General features: G+C 48.6%; 1 protein-coding gene across 1 annotated transcript; it reads left to right on the top strand.

Annotated features, from left to right (window-relative positions):
- The first annotated feature begins 934 nt into the window (after positions 1-934).
- On the top strand, positions 935-9,776 carry EEF1G (eukaryotic translation elongation factor 1 gamma). Its single transcript, XM_033119968.1, has 10 exons — positions 935-1,089; positions 2,155-2,313; positions 2,999-3,062; positions 3,217-3,359; positions 3,893-4,036; positions 5,216-5,345; positions 5,729-5,933; positions 8,937-9,109; positions 9,195-9,319; positions 9,541-9,776. The coding sequence occupies exons 1-10, from the start codon at positions 1,078-1,080 to the stop codon at positions 9,697-9,699; spliced, it is 1,314 nt and encodes a 437-aa protein (XP_032975859.1). The 5' UTR covers positions 935-1,077; the 3' UTR covers positions 9,700-9,776.
- The last annotated feature ends 280 nt before the right edge of the window (positions 9,777-10,056 follow it).

Below are 10,056 nucleotides of genomic sequence, written 5' to 3' on the forward strand. Positions count from 1 at the left end.
CGTCTCTGGCCACTCCAAAACAGGTCTCAGCCTGTTTCCTTCTTACCATTTATCACAACTTGCGGGGAGTGCCCAGGACGGTGTGTCTGGCACCTGGAGCCCACTTGGGAGAGTTCGGGAGTGATGGAGTGCTGAGTAGAGGTATTGAACAGTACCTGTGAGAAGAACCAAGTTTGCCTCTTCCTTTACCTTGCTGCCGAGATTTATGAATGGTGACAGGGCCTGAAATTTGAGTTCAGGGTTCTTCACGCATTCCGTCACTTAACAGAATTCATCCCCTTCTAAAACTGGGTAAAAGATTTTCAAAGCTGAACATGGGTAAATGGCAACCTGTATCAGTTTGTCTTAAATTGTCAATCCCTCCAGAGTGACAGGAGGTGGAAGGGATATGGCTGTTGTCCCTTAGCCTCCCCCCTGTTGCAGGCCCACAGACTAGTGCCCTTCTGGAAATAACAGCATCCTGGAGATGCAAGGTGGTTTAATGGGAGAAAAACTAAATTTATTATAACAGAGGGTTTCAGACTTAGGCTCCGATTAGACATTCATCTTATCTAGAAAACCAGAGCAGGTCAAAAGGAATTTGGCACACCGCCATCTCCACACCGTGGCGTGTCGCACAGTCACGATGTTCGGGGCTTCGCAGGACCTCCCATCAAGCCTCTCATCTTGGGCCTCACTTATACTGCGGGCCGGAGGGGGATGCCTGCGGCACCCAGCGCGGCGCAGGGATGGCAGCTGTGCCACGTAGCTGCCTAGGGGAAGCGGTCCAGCTAGTTCTCTCAGTTTCTCCGCGCCTCTCTACACGTTGGGACTCGGATTGGCCATACCTGAGGGGCGGGCCAGTCACGTGAGCCACTGCGCAGGCGCGAGCGTTTTCCGCGCCAGTCCGCAGGCCCCACCCCCTTTCCAATTCAGCTGCCGTGGTACCCCGAACTGTCGTGCGTATGCCTTCTGTGCCGTCCTCGCTTTCCGGCTGCTATTTCTCCACGGCGCTCTCCCGCCCCCCTCCCTTCTTTCCCTCACGGCTTACTTTGCGGCAGCACTGAGAGCCCCACCCCCTTTCTCTGCGGAATCACCATGGCGGCTGGGGTAAGTTTGCCGGCTCAGGCCATACAGGTCACTATATCCGACGCCATCCTCTCCCCGAGTGGGACCAGCCGGCGTCAGAGGAGTTCTGGAGCCGAGTGGGGAACTGATTCGGGGTCTAGAGATCTTACTGTTGGAGAGCAGGGCTTCCAGGCCCCGGAGGGGAACTGAGGCTGGGACTGTCGGAGGCCAAAGAGGTGGAAGGGTCTGGGTTATAGGAGAAAAGAGATGTCGGATCCTGGCCGTCTGGGGCCAGAGAAAGGGGTTCAGGTTCATTGCCACCTTGAGACATGGGATCCGGGCAGGTTGACAGAACTTTTGCGACCGTTTTGTGGGGCAACAGCAGAGACGGTGAAGAGGAGGGTCTTTGTGGGCAGGTACGGCTGGCCACGGTCTAAGGGCCGTCCATCAGGGAGGTTTGGGAGGGAGAGGTCTCTCGGGACTGTAGAGTCAGACCAGTTGGACCCCGCCGGCCAGGTAGGCAACACCAGGGAACTCACTGCCGGACAGGACCGGAGGAATGAAATGCGTGACAAGGGAAGAAAGGTTTTTTAGGGAGAGAAGATGCCATTCGTCCCTGTGTCCCTGTGTCTCTTCGGAGGGGAACTTGGAAATGTCTTGGTGCGTGTGTGTGTGTCTTAGAGACAAGGACGATGCTTGTGAAGCGGTGAGCCGCTCAGCAATAGACAGGCACTGGGTAACCATCAATGAATGAAACAAGGGCTCTGGAAAGGCAGGGGTGTATGTCGCAGCTGGAGTCTGAGGGAGCTGGAAGTTCTGGATTTCTTGGAGATATTATTTGAGGGGAAGAGAATGCTTCTACAGATGTCCTTAGGGAAGGTCAAATCTGTCAACAAGCTTTATTTAGCAGTTGGTGTGTAGTTCTGTTCTCCGTGTTTTGGAGGACTCTGATTACACATGGCAGATTCTGAAGAACTTGGTTCACCAGCCGGAGTGAAAGAGTGAGTTGAAGAGATTGGGATTGTTCAGGAAAGTCATCCCAGAGGTGACATGTAGGACTTGGGACCCTTCTACTCACACTGACATTCCCCCCCCTTTCTTGCACAGACGCTGTACACATACCCTGAAAACTGGAGGGCCTTCAAAGCCCTCATTGCCGCTCAGTACAGCGGGGCTCAGGTCCGCGTGCTCTCCGCACCACCCCACTTCCACTTTGGTCAAACCAACCGCACCCCTGAATTTCTCCGTAAATTTCCAGCTGGCAAGGTGAGTAGGGGAGTGGGAGGAGGGGTCTTTGGTCCTGAGAACCCAAGTGGCTATAAGATTCTATCACTTTGAGATGGCCTCCATCTTTAAAAGGGAACTTTCCATTTTTTTCCACATTATAGTGATTTAAAAAAAAAAATTTTTTTTTGAGGTAATTGCAGATTCCCATTAGTGAAGATACTAAAGAGATATTCAATGACATTTTAAAAAAATTACAGGCATACTTTGTATTTGTGGGAGAGAGAATGAGTTTTGACTGATTTCAGTGCAAATATGTCAAGTATCAACTATGAACAGAATCCTTGCCCCGCGGGTCTTACGGAAATAACCAGGCTGAGAGTAGAAGCTCAAGTGCAGTGTGGGGAGCACCATAATATTTTGAGTATTATAGATGTAGATATAAGACTTGGCTTCTGACCTTTTGCTTGTTTGATGGAAGGCTTTTATCCAAATATCCAATAATATCTAAATCTTTTGGGTTTATTATGTGACTTCAGATTGTAAGGGATACCAAGTTAATTCAAATATTTTTGGTTCCTGAGTTTCAGATAGTATCAGGAGTTTCGTTAGAAAGGATCATCAGCCTTATATAAAAACGTTTTTATCCAAAACAGTTCACTTCCTGGGATTGGCTAGTGAGAAATTCCTGTGAGTTTCATTGATCTTTTGACTGCTTTGTCCCCAGGTTCCAGCATTTGAAGGCGACGATGGATTCTGTGTGTTTGAGAGCAATGCCATTGCCTACTACGGTAATTTGCAGTAGATAGGGCATGGAGGTTCTGGAAGTGAGGGGTGAACGAGAGGATGAGGATGAACTGGAATGGACAAGGGGAGGGCTTTTTAGGGATTGGATTGTTGTTAGCACGATCCCCAGGCTCTGACCTTTGTGTTCTGCCTCTGCAGTGAGCAATGAAGAGCTTCGGGGACGTACTCCAGAGGCAGCAGCGCAGGTGGTACAGTGGGTGAGCTTTGCTGATAGCGACATAGTGCCCCCAGCCAGTACCTGGGTGTTCCCCACCTTGGGCATCATGCACCACAACAAGCAGGTAAGCCTTGGAACTTGGGGAGAAACCAGGAGTGGGGATGATATCAGCTGCAGAGTGTCAGGGAGTAAGGAATAAAATAGGTTGAGAAAAGGAGATGCCAAGAATATGTGGGAAATAAAGGACCTAATCTTTGGGGTATGAGTTTGGAGAACTGGGCTGTTGATGGTGTCTGAGTCTTTGTCGGACCCCGTGGGGCTGGTATCTGTCAATGGTGGTCAGAGGAGAGACCTCTGCTGTAGGAAGGTTATGCCAAATGGTAGGGGAGTGGTTAGACCAGATGACCTCTAAGGTTCCTTTTAAAATACAAAGACACATGGCTACGATCATTACAGTGGAGAATGAGGGAGCACTGCACCAAGAAGAAGTTATTATGTGACTTCATTTGTGGGAGCTTCATTTGTGATACGTTTGGAAGAATCCTAGAATCTGACTCCTTTGAAAGGGTTAAATGAAATGGCTACCTGAGTTCTGTTCTTGGGGTGAGGGAAAGGGTTTGGTCCTCACTGATACAGTTGGTCATTTTAAATCAATAGGCCACAGAGAATGCGAAGGAGGAGGTGAGGCGAATTCTGGGGCTGCTGGACGCTCACTTGAAGACGAGGACTTTTCTGGTGGGCGAACGTGTGACGCTGGCTGATATCACAGTTGTCTGCACCCTGCTGTGGCTCTATAAACAGGTGAGTTAATAAAGAATCAGGTTGGTGGGATGAGAACTGAGGTGCCAAGGCTTCCAGGTGACTGTCCTGCTGTGAGGACCAGGACGTGAGGCGGTCTGAGGTGACCGTCTAGGAATCCCAGGACTGCTTTCCTTCTGAGAAGTGTGGTGATGTTCTGTTGCCTTTAGTTTGTTTGGGGAGGGCTAAGAGATTCAGTTTGTCCCCACGTTTCTTGGGAAGCCCGATCATGAGGACAGGTAAATTTGGCATTGAGAGCTTTTGGAGGCACAAGTAGGTTCTGTTCTTGGCCTTGTTGCTTACTAGTTGTAGATGGGGGTTGGGCTGTACGTGAATTCCTTTAGTCCTATTTTTTCCCTCTGTAAACTGTAAAACCAGGACACTGGTAATCCCTGCTGAGGTTATTGGGTCAAAGATGACATGTTGCTGCCTCCTAAACCACTGATTGATGAGATGCTGCTGCTCCGGAGTAGTGACGTGGGGATAGCAAGGAAAAAGCCCCTGCTGTGCCAGACCCTACGCCAAGGGCCTGACGGGTCATCTTAGCCTGTTGAGTGGGTGAGGAGAAGTGTCACCTACCCAAGGGCATGCAGTGGGGGACTAGAATTTGAACTCCAAAACTGGCTGCTGTCCTCTCCACCACAAGATTATTTTGCCTCTGATCTTGGCAAACTGAAAAGTGGTAAATGAGTTTTTCATGAAGCTGTTAAAGAACTGTCCATTATTCTGAAAAAAACTTTTTGCTGTTGAATATTCTTTACTTTCTGAAGTTGTTAATGTAGATTGTTTTAATTGTTTATTTGACAATGAGTAATTGATAGCCCTCAGTTGGTCCCAACCCCTCTCCCCTTTTTTAATTTTATCAACATGTGAAATTTAAAAGATTGGAAACTGTAGGTGTGAAGTGGCTTTGTGAAAGGAGTCAGGCACCATATAAATATTCTGCTAAGTAGTTTTGTAGTAAATGGAGGATGGGACCAAGTATTCTTTAAATTGGACTGGACTAGGGATTAGGAAGATAAATGGGAAACAGCCGTTCAGGGTAAGATGGTGCCCTAGAGAGCTGCTGGGGGTCGGGGAGGAAGGAGCGCCTCAGGGTAGAAAGAAGCAAGGGTGTGTTGGTCTCTGGCTTGAAACTCCTCAGGATCTTTCTCTCTACGCGCTTTGTTTCCATCCTGGCAGGTCCTGGAGCCTTCTTTCCGCCAGGCCTTCCCCAATACCAACCGCTGGTTCCTCACCTGCATTAACCAGCGCCAGTTCCGGGCTGTCTTGGGGGAGGTGAAACTCTGTGAGAAGATGGCCCAGTTTGATGGTAAGTCAGAGGAGGCAGAGGACCATGCGGCCAGTGTTTGGGGCTGGTTTGCTCAATCTGAACTCTGGGTTTCCTGTCTGGCTTTTGGGTTATGTGAGCCCACAGAATGTAGGGTATCACGTAGTAACAAATATTTTGTGAACCTGGTTGTATGCACGTACTCTCAACTCGTTTGTGTTAATAAGGTTACGATGCAGTTGTACGTGGTGTGAGGGTTGTGTTCTTGCTCTAGGATGTTCAGTGAGCTGGTGACAACGGAGAGCCTAGATCCCGTAGCTGTCCCCGTACCCAGCAGTTTTCTTCTAGTACGCTGCTTGCTGCCTGCTTTTGGAGGGATGTGGAAGGAGGCAGAACATTGACTTGTCTCCCTTCCTTTGCACCAGCTAAAAAATTTGCAGAGAGCCAGCCTAAAAAGGACACCCCACGGAAGGAGAAAGGTTCTCGGGAGGAGAAGCAGAAACCCCAGGCTGAGCGGAAAGAGGAGAAAAAGGCAGCTGCTCCCGCTCCTGAGGAGGAGATGGACGAATGTGAGCAGGCGCTGGCTGCTGAGCCGAAGGCCAAAGACCCCTTTGCTCACCTGCCCAAGAGGTAAGGAAGGCTACTGGAGGGTAGGGGGCATGGGACCCAAGAAAGGCCTGTTCTTGCCTACGTGATCCCCCTCACAGCCAGGGCCCAGAATTTTGGGTCGTCCGTAAAAAATTAAAGGTATGTTTTAGTTGGAAATAAGCAACTTCCTGAATTTATCAAGAATTGGGTAAGTTTTGAAAGTAGAAAGGAAGTTCCAAATGCATCTAGTATGGGGAAGATTGGAACTCCCCTTCTAGCTAAAAAAAAGCAGATAGGCACAGAATTGGGTGTGGAGGAACATTGGTGTCTAGCCTGCTCGTTAAAATTTGCGATCCCTCAGAACTAATACAGTGAGGTGCGGGGAGACGGTGCAGAGAGCCTGTGTCTGCTCTGTGTGGGCTGGCTTTGCTGAATCAGAGGACATCATGTCAGTGTCATTTGATTATCTTTTTGCTGTTCTGATGAATCAGACTATCACCATTGCTCACTAAGAGAAAGGGTGGTGACCATGGCTACAGAGTGCCTGTCTGGTTGGTGTTTCCCAACTGGGGGAGTTAAACCCCTCAAGGAGAAGGAAATAGATGGGGTGGGGTAGTTGTCTGTATCCTCCTTTCAGTAATTGTAGGGGTTCTTGGAAGAAAGTACAGTAAAAGGGAGATTTTTGGTGTGAAAAAAGTGGGACACCTGGTACTTTCCCAGTTCTCCATGTCATGTAAAATTTCCTAGGGCTAAGACACCTTAGAAGGAGGCCAACAGTTCCATGATTACACCGAGTTTATTAAGGGAACTTGCATACCAGGCGAGTCTTGCTGCAGATGACATGGGTGTCCTCCAAGCCACGTGGCAGGTGCTAAGGGATTTTATATAGGACAGTACAAGATGGATAGGGGTACAGGGCATGACCCACCCCAGATAAGAGGAAAATGCTGTACATTCCTGCCTGGGGCAGGAACCAGCACAAACCAGCGCGCTGTGGCCATAAAAGGTCCATCAGATGGGCTTGGAGAAGCAATCTCTGTTCTGGCCCGGATCTAACTGGATTTAGCTCAAGGGTCCAGCAGTGGTCATGGCATTAAACGGTCTCTCCATACTTTGCCATCAAACTTTTCCTCAGTCACTGCCCCAAGTCATTTTATTAGAATTTTAAGCAATATGAGAGATGTCTTTTCTGTGGTCACTTTATACTTTGTTCCCTTTTCTCTACTTTTCTTAACCACTCTTCCATCCTTTCACTAGTCTGCTAGGATTTGACCTCGCGTTTTGTTATGGTTTTGGTGTGGGATAAACCAGTTTAAAGAATGTGCACTGGTGATGGGTGTAGTAGTTGTGCTTCAAGTTGTAAACTACAAACATATTAATGGAATGTTACTGCTGTTTCCGCCTTTGGGGGACAACTTGGAGTATAGCTGAGAGCTGTTTCTCCCAGGCACTTTCCTCAAGATCAAGAAGGCTGCTCTTAAAAGATGTATGTCTTTCTGAACTGAAGTGATTTACCTTGAACCTAACACAGGGGCAGGTCAAGAGTGAGCAAGATTTTTGGTGTGTGTAAATAAGCTGTGATAACTAACCTAAATTACCTATGCTGTTGTAACATAGACAGTGTTAATGATTAGCTAGAGATTTTCACATACTCGTATATTGGGTCTATGCTCTGGGCAGAAAGTAAATCCAGCAGTAAAACTTAAAATCTTGAACAAACTTGGCATTTATTAAAGCCTTTTGAGGATGTTTATTAATACCTATTTGTTGCATTACCGTGGTGCTCTACTGGGCTGCTAAGATGATTTCCCCAGGGTTTTTAATGTCATAAAGGTAATGCCTTCAAAGACCAGGACGGTCATTTGTCCAGAGTGAATTTTGGTCCTTCCAGCTAACTTGTTTCAGGAGCTGTTCAGAGCCCGTGTTCACTTGGGCAGGTCACACCACTTAACCTTTTCTGTAAAGTGAGGGAGGGTAACAGCCTAACTGTAGCGTTGTAAGGATGAGTGAAGTGTAGGTAAGTGGTCCTCGGGGCCTTTGTAGTACTAATGAATAATTGAGCCAACTTAAACATTCAGTAAGGGGGTTTAATAGATTTATGGCACTTTGGATTTATAGCCATTAAAGCATCTGCAAAAAGAATTCTCATAGCATGTCACACAGTATTAAATGACCAAATTGTGTAAGGCACACAAACTACCTGTATCATCTTTGAAAAATCACCAGTGGGGAATTCATGAAGATATGAATTACTTGTCTTGTTTGCTAGCATTGCGGGTGATTGTCTTAAGGCAGCATGTGTTTCTGTAAAGAAAGAAAAAAACAATCCCTGCTGGGGGTGAGGGGGACCTCCTCTTGATGCTGGCTTTCTTGGCTCAGTGTGCCAGATTGCTCTAAAGGTAACGTGAACCCAACGGTTTTTCAGTAAGTGAACTTGTTTCTGGGCAGAGTGACTAAAGGACATGGGTGTGAGCTTTGGGGTGGAGGTCCTTTGACAACGTTCCCCGATTACATTGCAGTCATGATAGTGTGTGTCACCGGAAGAGGGCTGTGTGAGGGGGGAAGAGGGGTGAGTCAGGAACTGAGTGTGACTCATAGAAAAGAGCCCTGGGAGGGGCTAGCCAGCCCAAAAAAAAAAAAAAAGAGTCCTCGTCTGTCTCCACCAGGGGGCAGCAGTTCGCCATGCCTTTCCTGGGGCAGGTCTCCCTCAGGTCCCCTTTGGAACCCACCCTCCCGGTGCATTCTTGGGGTGGGGGTAGGGAGGATGGGAGTGCCCTAGGCCCGGATTATACCCTTCAGCTCCCCTCTCTCATAAGCTTGTACACATCCGCCAGTCCAGGGACTCTTCCTTTAAACCAGTACATTTTCAGGAGCTGTTCAGAGCCCGTGTTCACTGGGGGGGATGGAATTAGGCTCACAAATAATAAAAATAGTTCAGGAAGGCACGAAGAAACAAATCCCCAGTCCCACTTTTCTGAGCCTGGCAACCGTCTGACGCCTCAGTAGGACCTTCACACTGACGTCCTTGCCTTTTCCTCCATTCAGTACCTTTGTGTTGGATGAGTTTAAGCGCAAGTACTCCAACGAGGACACACTCTCTGTGGCGCTGCCGTATTTTTGGGAGCACTTTGATAAGGATGGCTGGTCCCTGTGGTACTCTGAGTACCGCTTCCCCGAAGAGCTCACCCAGACCTTCATGAGTTGCAACCTCATTACTGGTGAGAACAGGGTGGGTCTGGGAAGAGGAAGGGAGCACAAGGTCATGTGATCTCAAAGGCTGAATTTTCTCTCTCGCCCCTTCAGGAATGTTCCAGCGATTGGACAAACTGAGGAAGAATGCCTTCGCCAGTGTCATCCTCTTTGGAACCAACAACAGCAGCTCCATTTCTGGAGTGTGGGTTTTCCGAGGCCAGGAGCTAGCCTTTCCGGTGAGGAAGGTGTTGGGGAGGAGCCTGTCTCTTTAGGGTGGGGCCGGGACACAGGAAGCACACCTTGATTCCTGAGCTGAGAGCATTCAGGAGAGGTTTAAGGAATGTGTACAGGAAGGAGTCCTGGGACCTGATGACATGGGTCTGAGCTGGAAGTAACAGGTGTGGGACAGTGTCTGATACCATGACCACGTGCTTCTTACCTGGCTTTTTCTCCTCAGCTGAGTCCAGATTGGCAGGTGGACTATGAGTCATATACATGGCGGAAACTGGATCCTAGCAGCGAGGAGACCCAGACATTGGTTCGAGAGTACTTTTGCTGGGAGGGGGCCTTCCAGCATGTGGGCAAAGCCTTCAATCAGGGCAAGATCTTCAAGTGAACATCTCTTGCCATCGCCTAGCTGCCTGTACCCGCCCTTCAGGGAGACGGGGGTCATTAAAGAAACTGAACATTGAACCTTTTCTTGTCCTGCCTCCTTTGTGAGTAACAGCTCCTTCATAGGGATGTAGATAGGCGATGGTGGAAGCTGGGTGTTTGCTGTGCTGGCAGTACCTCCCTTTGCAGGAGAGGAATCAGAAGAGCAGAGAGAGGCCTGGCCTCCGTTTTGATTTGATTGCCCTGTCTCCTACTGTGCTGACTGTCTTGTAGCTGGGAAAGATTGGATGCAGTTAGGTGTGGTGACATGGGGCTTTGTGACTCCCTAATTCTTAGGTACTGGATTCCAGGCCTTCCCCAG

Source organism: Rhinolophus ferrumequinum, chromosome 11 (assembly GCF_004115265.2).
Source record: "Rhinolophus ferrumequinum isolate MPI-CBG mRhiFer1 chromosome 11, mRhiFer1_v1.p, whole genome shotgun sequence".
NCBI classification, from domain to species: Eukaryota; Metazoa; Chordata; class Mammalia; order Chiroptera; family Rhinolophidae; genus Rhinolophus; species Rhinolophus ferrumequinum.